The sequence below is a fragment of the Copidosoma floridanum genome, unplaced genomic scaffold, assembly GCF_036245765.1.
Source record: "Copidosoma floridanum isolate Cflo_tuat_1 unplaced genomic scaffold, Cflo_Japanese_pri ptg000008l, whole genome shotgun sequence".
Classification (NCBI taxonomy): domain Eukaryota; kingdom Metazoa; phylum Arthropoda; class Insecta; order Hymenoptera; family Encyrtidae; genus Copidosoma; species Copidosoma floridanum.
In genome coordinates this window covers 10,235,037-10,255,545 of record NW_028321885.1, presented here as the reverse complement: position 1 = coordinate 10,255,545, position 20,509 = coordinate 10,235,037, and the positions used below count along the sequence as shown (strand labels likewise).

The 20,509-nt window shown below is 32.3% G+C and overlaps 2 protein-coding genes across 7 annotated transcripts in view; both read right to left on the bottom strand.

The window, feature by feature from the left end:
• Positions 1 to 20,509, bottom strand: part of Nup98-96 (nuclear pore complex protein Nup98-96) — a 617,363-nt gene that overhangs the window by 114,232 nt on the left and 482,622 nt on the right. For all 6 annotated transcript variants that reach the window (XM_089589262.1, XM_089589263.1, XM_089589261.1 and 3 more), the window contains 2 exons: positions 19,635 to 19,889; positions 19,246 to 19,557 (listed from right to left, as the gene is read on the bottom strand). In XM_089589262.1, coding sequence (XP_089445388.1) covers positions 19,246 to 19,557; positions 19,635 to 19,889 — 567 coding nt within the window. The remainder of the gene's footprint in view (positions 1 to 19,245; positions 19,558 to 19,634; positions 19,890 to 20,509) is intronic.
• Positions 1,377 to 3,206, bottom strand: LOC149375300 (histone H2B-like). Its single transcript, XM_089589269.1, has 2 exons — positions 3,203 to 3,206; positions 1,377 to 1,642 (listed from the first exon to the last, which is right to left on the bottom strand). The coding sequence occupies exons 1-2, from the start codon at positions 3,204 to 3,206 to the stop codon at positions 1,377 to 1,379; spliced, it is 270 nt and encodes an 89-aa protein (XP_089445395.1).

Sequence of the window (20,509 nt, the reverse complement as noted above, 5' to 3'; positions counted from 1 at the left end):
TAACATTTAAAATGTAGGTAAATAATTGCAAGATAAAGCTCCAGTTTAAATTTCAAGACGGTTCACAGCTTTGGAAGCGAGTAACTCATAAAAATTTATCTTCCAGTTTAACATGGCATCTAATGGGTGTACATATTTTTTGCCCCTTTATCTGTTGATATCTCAATAAATAACGTCAAGATTGAGGTAATATTGTATTATAAGAAGAAGAATATATTTAAGGATCATATTACTGTTCTTTAAATAACCATTCAGTGAATATAAATTTACTAATAAATGAAAAAACCAGCAAAAAACTAGGTTAAAACTCATTTATACATGTAGACAACACATTGAAAATTATGCCAGTACTATAGTTTTCTACAGTGAATCTAGTCACTAAAGGACATACTCATTTAAATGAAAAGATTATACTTACTACAGCACAGGTTAAGCAAAATATTAAGGTAGTGAATGTTTCTAATAGTCCTAGTTTTTTTCAATCAGTAAATCGTCAGGTAAAATTTTTGATAGATTAGGATTTTACTACAAAAGAACTTCATTTTCTCATGGTTAACTATACGTATTAGTATTAAGATATAAAAATCCCGAGAATATATTTATACAAAATAATTTGAAGAACCAAGCGAACATTAAAAACATTGTATGGCAAAAAATTGCTGAACGGTCAACAATTTTATAACTTATTTGTCAAATTTTATTAAGACACTGTTCTTTTAAGTTCTCACATCAAAAAAAAAAATTAAAATGCTCATATTATTATAAAATTTTTCATGCATATTATGACTTCGACATTTATCTTGAAAGTTTTGAATTTTGGTAAAGAATTAATTTTACAAAATTAAAGAACAGGAGAGCCTTTAATTTCATACTAGAAATTTTATAATTACAAAAATCGTCGCACATTTTTAAACGCTGATTTCATAATCGTAAAAATTTAACACTTCCATTTTTCGTATCAAATACCATATCACTGCTATGTAATAATAACATTAAACATTGATCAGTATATATTTTAATTCATACGATTATATTGATAGGTATATCTTTTTTTTACAAAAAAGCCTTAATGATAAAATTTTTATCTCTAAATACTTTAATTCCAAATGTAAGTTGTATTCATCAAATAATAAAATATTGTGATACGAAACAAAATGTTTTATGTATATTTCAAGTATATTGGAATATTAGAAACATTAAGAAAAGTAAAAAAACTTAGTAACAATTAATTATTCATCTAACAAGAGCATCATTTTGAAGATATTCAATTTAAATCATATGTAGCTATTGAATTTTCAAGTTTTAAACATTTTTTGGGGGGTTGGTGCGCGAACTGCGCAGGGGGGCGAAGCCAGTTGTTTTAGCGAATTCTTAATTTACTTGGAGCTTGTGTATTTGGTAACAGCCTTGGTTCCCTTAGAGACGGCGTGTGTAGCCAGCTCACCAGGGAGTAATAGCCTGACTGCAGTTTGGATTTCCCGAGAAGTGATGGTAGATCGCTTGTTGTAATGAGCCAAACGGGAAGCTTTGAAGGCAATGCGTTCGAAGATGCCATTGACGAAGTTGTTCATAATGCTCATCGCTTTGGAAGAGACACCAGTGTTCGGATAGACTTGCTTCAGAACCTTGTAGATGTAAACGGCTTTGCGTGATGCTCAAATTGTATCAGATTCCAATGGTGAAAGTCAGAGACAGTATATATATATATATATATATATATATATATATATATATATATATACATGTATGTAACGGGGATGATGAAGACGAAAGTGTTATTAATATATTTTCTAGAAGCACGTGAAGACTACATAAGTCATTTTCTATGGACGCACATACGCGCGCGCGCGCGGACGCACGCACGCACACATATACACACGGCGATCAAAAAGTACTTTAACAGCGTAATACAACGTATGACGTGAATTTTCCCAAATCTAACGTTATTTTTTTGCATAATTTTTAATGCAGTATTCAATAAACCACAAGCATTACAATTTAGGGGATGTTTACCCCCTTTCGAACGCTATTTATCATGGCGCGGACAATCATGAGAAGCGGCGTTGCCACGCGGTAGAGAAGCTCAGTCGATAAGCAAACTGATTACTACTTATTTTTGCAATGGTAGATGTCACACACGCATGTTTTGTCATGCAGCGTAGCGTCTGTTATAACTCCTATAACTGTGCAGTACCACGACACGGAATAAAACGTGCAAGATGAGGTAATCCCTATAAGTTTATGTATTTAGTATATCCTGCTGCTGCAAGGAATAACTCTAGGACGTTCAGCTGCAAATATTTACTATGACATAACCAAGCGATTACAAGATTACTTATTATCTTGTTTTAACATGGTTATTAGACCTGGAATTAGACCTACTTCTGATACAAAAGGTTCTAAATTTCTGTCCTGATACTTGACGGGCACTTGGCGGAAACTTGCCAGACACGTGGCGGGCACCTGGTAGGCACTTGGCAGGTACTATGCGGGCACTTGGGGGGTACAAAAATTTTTATTTTGACTTACAAATTAAATCAATCAAATTTTATAAATATAAATTTTTTAAGTTATGTCGCTTTATCACGTAGATAGCTAAAATATTATCATATACGAATCATAGATACACTAATCCTATTTTTGGCTTGTGTGGGTGTAACACAATTTCATAAATATTTTAACATTTATACGAACGATATTAGATTCTCTGAAAAAAAAATTATACTCTGATGAGTAACATCACAATTCTTTTACGTTTTTTTTTAATTTTAAATTATTTGATGTTAAATATTTCTCTCCTTGAATTAATTTTCTTGAATTTTGTTTCGACAGCGTTATTGGTATTAATAAAAAAGTTTTAAAAGTTAAATGATAAAAGAAACTTTAAGTTGAGCATTTTAGTTTCCATTTTTACGTACATGTTTTTTTATTAAAAATTATTAAATATTCGATATTTGTCTTATAATATTAATCATTTTAACTGATGTGTTGACAGCTCTCAAAACCATAATTTAAAGTTTTTAAATTTATATTATGTAAATGAACTTTAAGTTGAGCTCTTCAGTTTCATAAACGTTTATAAATCAAATTTTTTTTAGTGTACGTTATGCGCTATCTGGGTTAAAGACAGTGTAGTTAGACAGTAGATTTTTCTTAATACAAATGACAAACGTATTAAAGATTTTAAAAAAATTGATCTAACCCATTGTAGCAAAACCTTAAGGGGAAAAAAATTTGTTAAGATTTGGTATTCATGTAGATTTTTTATGTTATACCCTAGAAAATTCAATACAGTAAAAATATCTTGAAAGTAAATGTAAATTAGGAGACATACACTCACAAATTTATTTTGACAGATACTTAAATAAAGATTTAAATAGTAAATTTTCGGGTGAATTTTGTTTTCTGCGTTTATTTTTCCAGTTACCACCGGATTGGTCGAATTACATAATATAAAGTATGATGAAATTATCATGTTATTTTTTCTAGAAAATGTAAATTAATTTAGTTATAAAAAAACTTTTAAAAAATGAAGGAGTAAGGTGTTGAAAGACTTCAAAATCACTATATCAAGACAAACAAATTCGACCTTATTAGTTTACACGATTATGATACAATTGAATGGGGTAGCAAGGGGGTGTAAAAAATTGCAAGGGCGGTTTGAAGGGGGATTGTCATTCAAAATTTTTTTTTGTTAAAAAAGTTGAGAAGCAAAGCGAATATTTACTTACTGGGGGATGGGGGGAGGGGGTGAGAGAAAAAATTTTGACTGGCAGTGTGAAGGGGGATCGCATGACCCTCCAAAATCACTTTATTACATGGAAAAATGTATTTTCCCATATTATTTAGTTCTTTGGGTGAAGTCACAATTTACCTTTTCCCGTTGCCTCTTGCTTCCACCGCCTAATCTCGCAGCCCCTTTGGCTCCTCATGAAAAAGTAGTTATTTTGTAGTTTTTTCCGTAACTTTAACAAAATTACATTACACTATTTCAACCATCGCCTAATCTCACTCCCTTACGCTTCCCCCCAGCTCTTTCTCAGCTTTGTTTTCACAATTTTCCAGCAATTGTATTAACTTTTCATAATAAACCACCTAATAACGTTAATAAGCACGTATTTACGATACTTTCTCGATCAGAATCTGAAAACGTCTAAAAAATATAATTCGGCCATAAACTGCTGTATGCATAAAATAAAAGACAGTGGTGATGTATTTCCAGTGCTGAGAGTTATATTTTGTCTGAAATTTCCTTATAATGGAACAAATATTTTAAGTTAATCCTAAAATATGGAATTAATTCTAAAGAATCTAAAAGTTAATAGTAAAAAAGGTTTGATTCTGCGGAGCTTAATGGTAATACCTGTCAGTGCTTAAATCACATGAAAAATTTTAAATTTATAAATACATAAGCTAGCTTAACTCATACATTGTGTTAATAAGCTTTAAATAAGCTCTGAACATACAAGATACCATGATAACAGATGCAGCCGCTTTATTTCACTGTTAACGTCAACATTATCTATGTAATAACTATTGTTCAGTTTGCGATAATTATAGTCTTTCTTTCTGATAAAGTACCTACCTAACTTTTACATTGGGTCAAAAGTAATACTTTTATACAAGTAAAAGTTAGTTTTACATAAAGTTAAAATTACTCGAAGATACGCACGTGTGACCAGTTAGCTTAATATGTCGATCATAAGATCTCGCGTTTTTGCTCGTTTCATGATCGGCCATAAATCGGCAGTAGGCTGATCTTTCAGCGACAAATTATCGCGCAAATTTCCTGGAGCTATCTGTTACCTAATCGAAGGTACGCACGTGTGGCCAGCTAGCTTGATATGCTGATCAAAAGAAATCGCGTTTTCGTGCGTTTCAAGATCCACAACATTATCAGCAATAGGCTCATCTTTCAGCGACAAATTAGCGACAATTTATCGCGCAAATCCCGAAATGCTGCCGCATCGCGCATCGCCAAAATCCCGAACTCTTGTGCAAATCGATAGAGAAAACATTTCAGATATTGTAAACATAGTTTGGAAAGACATTTGCGATAATAAGTAATAATGTATCAAACAATAACAACATGATTTTAATATTCTTATTTGAATCGACAAAATTTATTACCTAATAATACATCCTATGGAGTTCCGTTGTGCATGCGAGAGAGTGCGGACGTGTCGAGAGAGCGCTCCGTAGGTAAGAGTAATTAAAAAGTAAGGAAAGTGAAAATTAAAAAAAATAAAAGTACGAGGAAGTGTAAAAAGTGAAGAAGCAGCAGAGAAAAAAGTGTAAAGTGAATAATTATGAAAGTTTGAAAGGATGAAGTGAGATTAGTGTGGTAGTGTCTGGGTAAAGAGAACACGTGTAAGGCAAGTAAGGAGTGGGTAGTAAGAATAGGGGATAATAAAGAAAGGTATTAGTGAGCGGAAAAACGAGAGACAAGAGAACAGGAAAACAGGTGAAAGTGGTGATAGTAAAAGAAAAAGTGCAGTGAAGTTCGAAAGAAAGTGAGGTTAGAAAAGATATTACAGGAAGAAAAAAGCGGCAATTGGAGAAAGAGGTCGTTAGAAGGGGTAATCTGAGAGGTAGATAAGGAAGGTCCCTAAAAAAAAAACAAAAAAACCAATTGTGAGGTCGGTAAGGAAGATCACTACTTTGTCGAGTAAGGCCGGTAAATAGAATTTTTGACAGATAGAAGTGGTTGTCAGTAAAGAAGAAAACTGCATTATCGGCAAAATTTAAAAATGACAGGAAAGCCGCCTGCAGCAAGTATGAATACAAGGAATAATACAAGTACAAAATTAAAGGAACAGACTCTATTGAATTTTACAAAAGAAAATCAGGAGAATAAAGAATTAAACGAGAAGATGAGCAGGTTGGAAAGGAAGTTGGACAGCATGATTAGTAGTCTAGAAAGAAGAGAAGAAGATTGGAAAGAGGAAAAACAGATGTGGATAAAAGAAAGGCAACAGTGGATAGAAGAAAAGAAGGCGTTAGAAGAAAGAATAAGCAAGTTGGAATGGGAAACAGAAAAAGCTGAGAGAGAAAAAAGGAGACCGAACATTGTTATAAAAGGAGCAAATATTGAAGGAGAGAATCTGGAGAAGAAGGTCGAAGAGTATATTGAACAAAAGATAAAAATAAAAGTCAAGATAGAGAAGGCCAAAGTGATAAGTGTAAACGCTGGGCAAAATGTGAGGAAGTTGGTGGTAGTAAGGCTGGCAAGTAAAGAAATGAAAGAAGAAGTAATGAGAAATAAAAAACATCTGGAGAGAGGAGTTTACATAGAAAGCGATTTAACAGAGAGAGAAAGAGAGACCCAAAGATTTATTTTAAACGAGTCAAAAGAGCAGAGGAACAAAGGAAAAAATACAAAAGTTGGATATATGAAGATTTTGATCGATGGTAAATGGCTTAGATTTGATGAAAGGAAAGGAGATTTTACAGAGGAAAGAAGAAGGAGCCAAGAATGAAGAGAACAAGAAGATGTAGAGGAGGAGGAAGTGAAAAGAAGAAATGTTAGTGTTTGTGCGTGGAACATTGCGGGAGTGCTAAATAAGGACAGTGAAGTGTGGAAGTATTTAAGTGAGTTTGATGTGATAATGTTAGTAGAGACATGGTTGGAAAAGGACAAGTGGACTAATGTAGAAAGTGAGTTGCCAAAAAGCTATGAGTGGAAGTGTATAGCAGCGACTAGAGAGCTTAAAAAAGGTAGAGCGAAAGGAGGAGTAATATTAGGAATAAGCAAAAAATTGGAGAGTAGAAATCATGAAGTATGGAGCGATAATATAGTAATGCAGGAGATTAAACACGGAAATCAGAACTGGAAGATCATAGGAGTATATAGTCAAAATGTAGCAGAGACGATGGGAATTATAAAGGAAAAAGTAAAAACGAAGGAAAGTGGATGCGTACTTATACTAGGAGACTGGAATGCAAGAACTGGGAGAGAAGGAGGTTGGTTTAATGAAAGTGATAGTGAGAGTGATAGTGACGACAAGGACGTAAGGTTAAGAAAGTCGAAAGACGAAAAGATCAATAAGGAAGGTAGAAGATTAATAAAAGAAATAACAGAAGAAGGATGGTGTATAGTAAATGGGCAAAAAGGAGAAGAAGGAGAATTCACATACGTTGGTAGCAGAGGAGAGTCGGTAATAGATTACGCAATAGGATGTCAAGAAGCGTTAGATCAGATTAAGGAAATGAAGATAGGACAAAGAACGGAATCAGATCATATGCCGCTAGAAGTATACCTAGAAAAGGAAGTAGAGGTAGGAATTGTAGAGAAAGAAGAGAGAACAAAGGCAAGGAGGGATTGGACTCAAGAATTGATTGATCAGTATGGAGAGCGGTGTTAAGACTGGGAGAGAAAGGGAAAAGAGATTGAAGAAAGATGGAGTGAATTGAAAGAAAAAATAGATAGTGCAGTACCTAAGGTGGAAAAACAGTGTAGAGTGTGGAAGATGGGGGATAAAAAATGGCACGATAAAGAATGGAAGGAGAAGAAGAAGGATTTAAGAAGAATAATGAAAAGGTGGAGGAAAAAGAAAATAGAAAGAAGTTATTACATAGATAAAAAAAGAGAGTATAGAAACTGGTGTGAGGCAAAAAGGAAAAGGTTTGAAAGATTAGAAGAAGAAGAGATAAAAAAGGCAACATCGGAAGGCGAAGTGTGGAAATATATAAACAAGTACAGGAAAAAACGAAGGAGAGAAATATCCAAAAAGTTCACAGTAGAAGAGTGGAGAAGGTATTTTATGGAAAAGTTAGATGGGAAGAATGAAGAAGGAATTGTGAGGAAAGAGACAAGAAAGGATGAGGCAAGAACAAATGCAGAGGATCAGGAAGAAATGAGCAAGGAAGAGTTCGAGAGGCAGATAGCCAGATTAAAAGTAGGAAAAGCACCAGGAGAAGATAAGCTGGAAAATGAAGTATGGAAGTACATGCCAGGAGAAGTGGATGCAGCTCTGTGGGAATTGCTGAAAAAAGTATGGGAAAAAGGAGAATTACCGGATCAGTGGAGACAAGGTACGATTTGTTTGATTCACAAAAAAGGTGATAAAGATATGTTAGAAAATTATAGAGGAGTTACATTGACATGTACAGCTTATAAGATTTATGCGAATATGTTAAATGAGATGTTAAAAAAGGAAATCGAAGGTAAATTATCAGAAAGTCAGTTTGGTTTTAGAGAAAAGAGAGGAGTAATAGAAGCTATATATACATTGAAACACATTGTTGAGGAAAAATTAAGCAAAAAAAGAGGAAAATTATTTACATGTTTTATTGATTTAAAGGAAGCATTTGATCGAGTGGATAGGAAAGTTTTAAAAGAAAGATTAATAGAAATGGAAGTGAGTGAAAAGCTAAGAAATAGGATTATGGATATTTATAAAGAAACGAGAAATCTAGTTAAAGTTGGAGAAGAGGAATCCAAGGAATTTTGGACAGAGAAAGGTGTGAGGCAAGGCTGCCCACTGAGCCCGACGCTGTTTAACGTGTACTTAGCGGATCTGGAGCAGGAATTAAAGAAAGGGCAGGTGGGAGGATGCAGAGTTGGTAATGAAAAAGTATGGAGTCTATCTTACGCGGATGATATAGTATTAATAGCAGATAGAGAAGAAGAATTGAAAGAGATGTTAAAAAGATTCAAAAAGTACACAAATAAAAAGAAGATGATTTTAAGTGAGGAAAAAACGAAAATTTTAGTGTTCGAAAAAAGAAAGAGGAACGATAGAAGATGGAAGTGGGGGAGTAAGGAATTAGAAGAAGTAAATGAAATAAGATATTTAGGATATATACTACAGAAAAATGGGAGAAACGATAGGCATATAGAAGAAAGGAAAAGAAAAGCAGTGATAGCTATGAAAAATGCATGGAGCATAGGAGAAAGAATATTTAAGAATAGCTACAAAAGAAGAAGAAAATTATTTACAGCCCTAGTAGAAAGTATAGCGCTATTTGGTGCGGAAGTGTGGGGCTGGGAAGAAGAAGAAAGACTAGAAAGTATACAGAGAAGATATATGAAATGGATATTAGGATTAGACAGCAATACACCAAATTATATAGTGGAAGAGGAGTGCAGATTAGAAAGGATGAGTATAAAAGCGTTAAGGAGAGCGTTAAAGTTTGAAGAGAAAATTAGGGAGTCAGACATAAAATTAGTAAAAGAATGCATTAGAGAAAAGGACAAGGACAAGGAAAGAGAGAGAATAGGAAAGGATTCAAAAAAGAGAGCTGAATTACTACGGGAAGAGAAAGTAAAAGAAACAAGATTTATGAAAGGAGTAGAATTTAGGGAGGAAGTAAGAGAAAAAATATTAATGAACAAGGAAAGAAAAGAAAAAGAGAAGAGAATGGAAAAGATAGAGAATTCACGGTACAACAGAACATATAAAGGTATAAGAACAGAAGAGGAACCAGAATACTTGAAAAAGGATATGCCATTAAAGGATAGAAAGTTAGTAGCAAGGTTTAGATGCGGAAATGAATGCAGAAGTAGAGAATACTGGAAAGGAGAGGAGGATAAAAAGTGTAGATTATGCAAGGAGGAGGAAGAAGATCTTAAACACATACTAAATATTTGCGGAGATACGAGAAATGAAGAAGAAATGGAAAAAATACTAAGCCACGATGCAAAAGAGATAGAAGTGCTAAGAAAAGTAATCAGAAAAAGGAAGGAGTCAGAAAAGATCTAAAAGATAAAAGAAAGTATGCAGAAAGTTAAGGTAGTAAAGAGAGAAGAAGGATTAGTAGGACAAGAAAGAAGAGAGAAAAAGAAATGCAAGGAAGAATGAAGAATACAAAAAATATATGGACAATTTAAAGAAAAGAGTTGTTAATTTTTGAAATTTTTGATAGTTAAGTAGTATTAGAAAATTTGTTTACTGAATTAAATATAGGAAATTTTGATAATTTTTGATAATGTAAGTTGTAAATTGTTGAATTTTTGATAGGCATGTGTTTAATTTTGAAGTTTGAGAATTGAGTTTTGTAGAATTGGAACTGTAGTGATATTAAATTTGTTTTATTTCAATTTTATTATAAAAAAGACAAAGTAGATATTAAGAACAGTTAAAGTAAAAATGAATGCAGTATACAGCGTAGATTAAGTATATATTAAATGTACAAAATGTTACGGAACCCCTCCAAACCCGTAAGGGACGGAGTATGAAATAAATAAAAAAATAAAAATAAAAAAAATAATACATCCTATGAATGTATATTGTGTTCATCTGTTGTATCGATTTTAACATTAATTTAAAAACAAAATAGGAGTTATATCTAAATCTTCGTGATTTGATAAGGCTTTATAAGTTGATTCATAAAATGATTCATCTTAATGCGAAAATACCACGGTTTGTATTAATAATAAACTAATAACAGTTTTAATTTATGTACGTATTGGTATTATTAACACTGATATTAAATAATATGATACATACACATAAGAATTAACATTTTGCACGTAGTTTATTATACATGCTAACAAAAAAATGCTTAACGCACCAAGAACTTTATACTTATATATATATATATATATATATATATATATATATATATATATATATATATATGTATATGTATATATATATATTTATCTTTATCAATGGTGACTTATGCGGACATTATTGGGTAAAAAAATTTATTACTAGGACAAAATCGTAATAATGCGGACGGTTCACATAACTTTTTAATGTTATTAGTATTTATTCTAAGAACACGTGGTGTCCACATAAGTCACCTTATATGTATATATATATATATATATATATATATATATATATATATGTATAATTACACGAGCTACACGCACACTCGCACACATAAACACACACCTAAACAATAAAAACCACAAAAATGTCTGACTGCGTCAATCTTCCTGTGTAGTCTTGGACTATTTTGACACCCTAACGAAAACAAGAAACATTTGTTTTTCCCCTATGTTAATTCAAAAGTAAAATTCTGATCGCTGCTAGTTTTTGCAGAAGGCGTTGATATGTTTGATATCACCGTAATATAACAGCATTAGGTAGATACGTACTTGACCACATCTTCTTGAAAAGTGAAAAATCCGTGGACTTATATCTTCATTTTAACTAGAGATACGATATTTTGCTGTTTTTGAGCGACAAGAAAGCGTCAAATTTAGCAAATCCCTTGGAGCTATCTGCTTCATAGTCAAAGATGCGCACGTGTGGACAGCTAGCTTGATATGCCGATCGACAGAAATCATGTTTTCGCTTGTTTCAAGATCGGCAACAAAATCAGCAATAGACTGATCTTTCAGCCATAAGTAGCGACAAATTATTGCGTAAACTCCATGGAGCTATCTGCCTCCTAGTCAGAGATACGCACGTGTTGCCAGCTAGCTTGATATGACGATCGTTTTTGCTCTTTTTGAAATCGGCAACAAAATCGGCAATAGGCTGATTTTTCAGCTACAAATTATGTGGGGCCAGCTAGCTTGATATTAAGCTAACGTTTGCATCATTATTTAAAAATGGCAATGAGCGACAAAATCGATTTTGACGTAACAAATCAGCAACAAATTAGCGACGAATTGTAGACCTCATGCCCAGTGTGGCATGAGATTTTGGCCAGCTAGCTTGATGTACCTTAATAACAGTGTGTCTTACGATAGTGCATGCATTGATAAATTGGCTAAAAGATGTGAAAATGGTTACAGTAATTATGAGTAAAGACGTCAAAAAAAAATTAAAAAACAGAAAACACAAGACTAAACGTTCTACTAAAGTACCGATAAAAAAATCAAGAAAATACGATCTTTGTACACCTGATACCAGTGTGGCAAGCAGCGACAGTGAAATTGATGACGCAGATAGTTTTGTTACAAAATCAATTGACGAAAAAAACCAGGGGACCGAGGAATCTAAAGATATTAGTTCGACTGCATTAGACATTCATGCAAGTGAGAAATATTCCAATGGCTTAATAAAAAATTATGAGTATTACTGCAAGTGTTAACGTGTTAACGTAGTAGTAAGCCGCTACTATACTAACAAATCTTTAACCATTAAACAGATTGAGTTGACGGGTATCGAGTTTAGTACTTTGTACAGCACTCGGTGGTTAAATGGATTAGTAATAGATTTTTACATAGCTTTACAGATCATTAATTGGAAAGGTGTATCATTTATACCCACATAAGATACAGTAACCATTCTAGGTAACTTGGCAGCAGAAGAAGCACATCCATCTGGACTGTATAATATTAGCGATCCAATGAAAAATATTCTGATAATGTGCTACTTGTGTCGTTATCACTGGTGATTATTAAAAGTTGATAATAAAAACTGAACCTTGACCATGCTAGATCCGTATGGTGATACTTTGGACGAAGGTCGAGATATCCGAGTATTTTAAAATATCATAAAAAAGTGTACCCCTGGATCAGCGTTTTATTAGCTTCATGAAATAACATGGAAAACTTGTAGAAACGTTAAACGCCCATTACAAAAGCATGACGATTATCACAGCTGCGGACCTATTATATTGCATTATGCAGACTGTATTGGAAGCGAAAAAGATTTCAATTTAGAACTTAATACTTTAGAGTATACAAAACACGTAATACAAGAGTTGCTATTAAAATCTCTGAATGTGAATGACTTATACTTTAACTGTGCAAAACCAGCAGAAAAACCATACACCAAATGCATAACATGTAGTCGAAGGTCCCATAAAAAGTGTGAATTTTATTCAGTTATTGACGACAATATTGTAAAAAACTCAGAGAGATTTACGGAATTACGGAAGATGAAAGTTGTACCTGAAGAATTTAACTGTAAGTTGTGCTAGACACATGATATATCCAAAATTTGTTGAACAACTTAATGAATCTGCAATTTCTATGTGTAAATAAAGGTCATAATAATAATGAGTACAAGATAAAATTATATGCACAATTACGAATTATGGCTACTCATATATTAGCACAAAGCTCATAATACTTATTACTTAATAATCATTAATAACGTGATGGGGTATTGGTATAATGTCCACTCATTGTTTGAGCTGCGTAAATTCATGATTACGCTCATAAAATTAATGTAAAATATTTCATACCGATAAAAAACGGAGAAAACCAAAAGGTACATAGTCGATACCACGGTATATTATGTTAATTCTTTCTGTAAACTGTGTAAATGCATGATTACACTACTAAATGTAATAAACGATGTTTCATACCAGTAAAAATAGCAGTGAAAACCTTAAAAATAATTAAGTTATATCATGCGATATTACGTTTATTTTTTTTGTAAACTGCGTGAATGCATGGTTACGCTCGTAATAGTAATAAATAATGTTTTGTACTGTTAAAAAAAACGGTGGAAACCAAACCAGTACATAGTTTGTATTATGCGATATTACGTTTACTCTTTCTGTAAACTGTGTGAATGCATTATTACGCTATTAAATGTAATAAACAATGTTTCATACCGTTAAAAAAACAGTGGAAACCAAAAAGGCACATAGTGGGTGCCACGCGATATTACGTTTATTTTTTTTGTAAACTGCGTGAATGCATCATTACGCTATTCAATTTAGTAAATAATGCTTTATACCGTTAAAAAAAAAAGTGGAAATCAAAAAGGCACATAGTGGGTATCAAGCGATATTACGTTTATTTTTTTTGTAAACTGCGTAAATTCATACTAACACTCTAAAAATTCGCAAAAGAAGATTCCTACCGGTACAAAGAACAAGAAAGAAAAGTAATAAATGCATTCCGTACAGCAAGATGTGATAAAGATTCTCGTTCAGTGTATACATGCATAAGTACGCACGAAATACTGGAACTAGAAACACTTCAAATATCAATTAATGACAAAATTAAAAAAAAAAATTTCTGAAAAGATTGCGCGTAACAATATGACGACTGATATAAGTGTCAAGTGTACATAGCATAAAAAGTTAAAGTTTTAATTCAAGTACAGAAATTTCGTAAAACAATGATTAACAATGCCTCAATATAACAAACCAGTTACAAAGCTACGTTTTTCAAGTATGTTATAATGCTTAAGCACGATGATAAATAGTAGCTTTTGATGTAGCCGTATCATAGGTACGACGGTCTCAAGCCCAAACGAATGCAGAGAGAATCAATATTAATGGCAATGTTGTAGTACTAAACTGGGTAAAACAGTAAATGTCTCAGATGCGCGAAATAAAAGTCAACGCAAACAGAATATATTTAAAAATGAGAATACATCTCCCATCCTCTTGATTCTATTCTAGTTTCAAGTTTTATTAAAATTATTTGGATATTTGTAAACAATGTCTATTACTATAAGCGGGGCCTTCGGCCTGCACAATGACTTATAAAACATAAAAATTACGTTTTCTATCTCCACAAGATAAGCGTATTAAAAAAAAGACGAGATGCACCCAGCCCCTGAAATTTGTGACAATTTAAAAATTCTTAGTACATTGCTTGTATAATAATAAAGAATGTCTATCAATTTCAGAAAGGTCTTCAGCATATATAAAAACTTATGATTACTAGAAGTCGAAATTTTGGTCCTAGCTTAATAAACGTATGATGGAAAATTTATGATCCTCTGAATTTTATTCTAGTTTTCGATTGTAAGTACATTGTTTATGTGAAAATATACAATATCTATTAATTTCGGGGGGCCTTCGGCCTGTAGAAAAAGTTATGATCAATACAAATCGCTTTTTAGGTTCTTGCTTGATAAGCGTATGCTGGAAAATTGAACGAAAATTGCTTGTCCTCCCAACTTTATTCTAGTTCTTGATTCTGAGTCCATTATATATATGATAATATACGTTGTCTTTAAATTTTACCAGGGCCTTCAGCCTATAAAAAAAGTTATAATCAATAGAAATCACGATTCCGATCTTTGCTTGATAAGCGTATGACGGAAATATGTAGGAAAATTTCTTGTCCTAACACTTTTATTCTAGTTTTCGATGTTAAGTACATTGTTTATGTAAAAATAAACAATGTGTATCAATTTCAGCAGGCATTCGGACTGTATAACATGTTATACTGAATAGAAGTCGCGTTTTCAGTCCTTGCGTGCTAACCGTATGATAGAGGAATCGAGCAAAATTTACTTTTCTCCCAAATTTATTTAAGTTTTCGATTCTGAGTCCATTATTAATGTAAAAATAAACAATGTCTACTAATTTCAGCAAGGCCTTCACCCTGGATGAAAAGTTATAATCAATACGAGTCGCGTTTTCGGTCCTTGCTTGATAAGCGTATATGGAAAATAACTTGTCATCCCAATTTCATTCTAATTTTTGATTTTAAGGTGGTTCTTCACCTAACCCATTTACTTAAACTTACAGGGAAACTTGGAGGGATTGTTATTAAAGTTATAAGGCATCTTCTCTTAAAATTTCAAGTCCCTTCATCAGGCAAATTTTTGAAAACAAGTCAGTCAAAAAGTGCACTTTTAATATGTATTCTTACGTAGGTTACTTTTCCATACTACGATATCATGTAATATCTCGTAAAGTAGACTTAAGATCGTAATAGAAAAAGTTTGTAGTGAAAGAAGAACTTTTCAGCTTTCTAATAAAATAAAAAAAGTATGGGCTAATCAGGGAAATAGTATACGATATTTAATCGTAAACGTAATCAGTTATCGATCATGCAGAAATCGGCGGCAACGTCTGCTTGAGTAGGAGCGTACATGCCATTTTTAGAACCTTGCGTCAAAAAAAATTTTTTTCATAACTCTTACTCTGACTTTATTAGCATGTTTATTTGTATGTAAATGCAATGACATTATAGTCAAGTACTAGTACAACATATTTTATGTTGCAAATAATACGCTAATCGAAAATTAGAAAACCACAGGGTCCCGTGTCGCTTTGATACGGCACCATCGTGAAGAACCACCTTAAGTACATTGTTTCTGTAAAAAATAAACAATGCCTAAGTATTTCAGTTGGAGCCTTCAGCGTGCATAACAAGTTATAATCAATAGAAGCCTTATTTTAGGTACTTACGTTTCAAGCGTAAGATGGAAAATGAAGAAATATTTCTTGTCCTGACAAAGTTATTTCAATTTTCAATTTTCATAATGCTTATGTGAAAATAAATCAACTCTATTATTTTTAGCAGGGCCATCGGTCTGTATAAAAAATTTTGATTAATACAAGACGCGTTTTTAATCCTTGCTTGATAAGCGTATGATGGAGAATTGGAGGACAATTTCTTCACCTCACAATTTTATTCTAGTTTTCGATTTTTTAACTATTGTATGTATAATAGAAAACATTGCATATTAATTTCTTAGTGGTCTTCGGCCTACTGAAAAGTTATAATCAATAGAAATTACGTTTCCAACATTTGCTTGATGAGCGTATGCTAGAAAATGGGAGGAAAATTACTTGTCTTCCCAATTTTATTTTAGTTTTTGATTTCAAGTGCATTGTTTGTGTAAAAATAAACAATGCCCATCAATATCAGCGGGGCCTCAGACCTGTATACAACGTTATACTGATTAGAAGTCGCGTTTTTGATCCTTGCATGATAAGCGTATGATGGAAAATTGGAGAAAAAATGTTTGTCCTCCCAATTATGATTTAGTTTTAGATATTAAGTACATTGTTTATGTAAAAATAAAAAAATTTTAATAATTTCAACGGGGTTTCGGCATATTTAAAAATAATAATCAATAGAAGTCAGAATTTTATTCCTTGCTTAACAGGCGTGTGCTAGAAAATAGGAGGAAAATTACTAGTCCTGCTAATTTTATTCTGATTTTTGATTTCTCGTACATGATTTACGCTAAAATAAATAATGTCTCTTAATTTTAGCGGGAGCTTCGGCCTGTATACACAGTTATAATCAATATAAGTCGCGTTTTCGGTTGTTACGTTTTGAACGTATGCTGGAAATTGGAGGAAAATTACTTGTCCCCCAAATTAAATTCAGTTTTACAATTTTAAGTGCAATATTTATGTAAAAAAAAAAAACCAATTCTATTAAACTTGGCGGGTCTTTAGCCCTGTATAACAAGTCATAATGAATAGAAGTCCAGTTCTCGGTACTTACGTTACAAGGGTTTGACAGAAATTGGAGGAAAATTACTCTTCCTTCCAGTTGCATGCTTATATTTGTTGATTAGTTTATTGTTAATGTAAAAATAATAAATGTCTGTTAATTTTTGTGGGGCCTTTGGCCTGTAGTAAAAGTTATGATTAATACAAATCACATTTCTTGTTCTGGCTTAGTAAGCTTATGATGAAAAATTGGAGGAAAATTTTTTGTTTTTCTAATTTTATTCCAGTTTCCGACTTTAAATACATTGTTTATGTAAAAATAAATAAATCCCTCTACTTTTAGTAAAGTCTTTGGCATGTATAAAAAGTTATAATCAATACAAGTCGCGTTTTTCGTCCTTGCTTGTTAAGCATATGATGGAAAACTGGAGAAAATGTTCTTGTCCTCCCAATTTTTTTATAGTTTTTGATTTTTAGTTCATTGTTTATGTGAATAAAAAAACAATGTTCACTATTTTTAGTGGGGCTTTCGGCCTGTATGACAAGTTATAATCAATAGAAGTCGCGTTTTCGGTACTTAAGCGCATGATAGATATTAGGGGAAAATCACTCATTACCCTAATATTATTCTTGTTTATAATTTTAAGTGAATTTTTTACATAAAAATCAACAGTGTCTATTTATTTTAGCAGGGCCCTCGGTCTGTATTAAAAGTTATAATTAATAGAAGTCGCATTTTCGGCACTTACGTTTTAAGCGTATGATAGAAATTGGAGGAAAATTACGCATCCTCGCAATTGCATTCTACTTTTTGTTGACTAGTTTATTGTTTGTGTAAAAATAAACAACGTCTATCAAATTCAGTGGGTCCTTCGGCCTATAAAAAAAGTTGTAATGAATGGAAATAGCATTTCCGATCTTTGCTTAATAAGTGTACGCTGGAAAGCAGAAGGACAATTACTTGTTCTCTGAATTTATTTTAGTTTTCGATTTTTAGTACATCATTCATGTAAAAGTAAACAATATCTATCAATTTTAGTTGGGCCTACGTCATGTATAAAAAATTATCATCAAGGGAAGCCGCTTTTTCGTCCCTTGCGTTTTAAGCGTATGATGGAAAATCGGAGGAAAATGTCTTGTCCTTTTAATTTTATTGAAGTTTTTGATTTTTAGTACAACATCTATATTACAATAAACAATGTATATTAGTTTCAGTGGGGCCTTTGCAGTATTTTGGCATGTGTTTACCTATACGCGTAGCAGCTCGTACGGTTGTTCTGTTATTTTTCAGATCATTCGGGTTTTAAAATAGCTGCAATATTGTTTTCTAAGCCTTTACTGCAATGTTAGAGATCGTTTACATTGTTTTTACCTGTTTTTTGACATATTTAGTTGCTAAAAAACTGTTTATTTAACTTTCATAATTTTGTTAACGGAACGATTCGAACTTTAGTATCATGACAACGTACGTGCCTTTAGCCAGAAAGCAAATCTTCTTTTAATTCTAATACTTTAACTTTTACCTAAAGAACGTCTCTGTTTACCTGTCTTTATAAATGCTGTTAAAACTATTCTGTTGTGCGATATGTTTACTATTAAATAGAAATCACACACTAAAGGAAATTTTGAGCAGTAGCTCCACTACACGGAATAGCAGCTGTTATGATATGTGTACAAAGTGACTATTATAGTAAGCCGTCTGATAGAAAAACTACTGTGCAAAATTTTTTTTCAATGCACCTCTACTTGAACACTGTAAGTTTTATAATGTGCATGACACTGTAGGAAATGAAATTAATTTTTTTTTTATTTTTCAAAGAAAATAACGTAGAATCTTGAAAAACTTTACATAGTTAATATTTTTCAAGCTTTAGAAATAATTGCTAAAATGTTATGATCAAAGTATATTTTGAAAATAACACACAGGCTCATAAAATTCTTTTAATTCTAAAAATATTTTAGAGTTTAGGATTATCCTGGTGAAACAGTAGCTGAACCGTCCAACGTTTGGTAAGGACAAGTAATAACAAAGATGGCACTGAAACTAAGAAGGGCTTATAAGTCATAATTTATCGTTTTCAAATACACATAATCTATTTTAAATACACATTTCTATTTTCTTAATTGCTATAAAATTCAATCAAGTTGTAAGAATCACTATTGGAGATGTAAAAATAAAAAAAATTATGAGCTCAGAGAAAAAATAATCTGTTGTTTTACATAGAAACAAACCTTTTTATAGTTGATGCTTTGACTGCTTTAGCTTCATTGATCCATTTTGGAGATATTTTCAAACTTTTTATCAAAAAGTTCTCTTTTTCTTCATAGTCTGATGTATTATCTAACTCTACATGTCGGAAAAGTAAATCCATTACTGCTCTTTTTCTTTCATGACAATTTTTATGATTTAAAACTATGAAAATAGACCAGTTCCAAAGATCGTAAGTTTCTAATTGAGCTGCAAAACTCGAATAAACTATTGTAGTCACGTGATCTGGCACATGTGTATATCCCAGGCCAATCAGTGTTTGATGCAACATATAACTAAAAAATTGGATTTATTAATATAAGATTATTGAATGTGATTTGTATAATCATAAAATAAGCGTGGAAATATATACCTCATTCTGTAGTCAAACATATTCCCCGTGTAACTTTCTGGATTCAACAACACTTCAATAGGATAACTTCTAGAACAATACAGTTTTATAAGATGATAACATAGATCAATTGGAGCTCGGGCAGTATACATAGCCGTTTTTGAATCGTTATTGAAATATTCAGGTCGTGGTATAAGATGACTTTTATCGGCTGTTATTGAAGAGTCATAAACATCTAAAACATCCGTTATCGAGGCAGTTGAAGGAGCTAAATACCTGCATAGATTTAACTATTGTTAATATGTATGGATACGAATATACATGTATATATATATATATATATATATATATATATATATATATATATATAACTTTTATACAAAAAGGCAGCGTTTGTTTGTGTGTACGCAAAAATCTCAAAAACTACTAAACCAATCGATCCCAAATTTTGACACAAATTCAATTACAACTTCTAATGTATCATAGGCTATTAATATGAACGATAACTTTAACAAAAATGTGTGTATGCTACTTTGAAAACCAACTGCTAAACAGCTCTGAAAGGGAGTTTTAACCTACGACCTTTACAAGGATGTGATTATTGTTTTTAATGTTACTTTACATTGACTAAGCCACTTGAGTAATCAATTTTGTGAAGTTACTTTAACAAGTGAAAGTTCGTAGTAGCCTACAGTGACGTGTAACACGCACATCAGCACATAGTCGATGTTGAGCGATAAAGCATCTCATGGAATATTGATCGTTCTTGAGCGTATATGAGGTGAAAAAAACCTTTAGTCTTACTTATATATTAAACCAAAAGTCACTAAAACCGTTGTTATCGCTAACGGCGAAAACTACTTAACCGATTGAGCTGAAATTTCGCATACTAATTC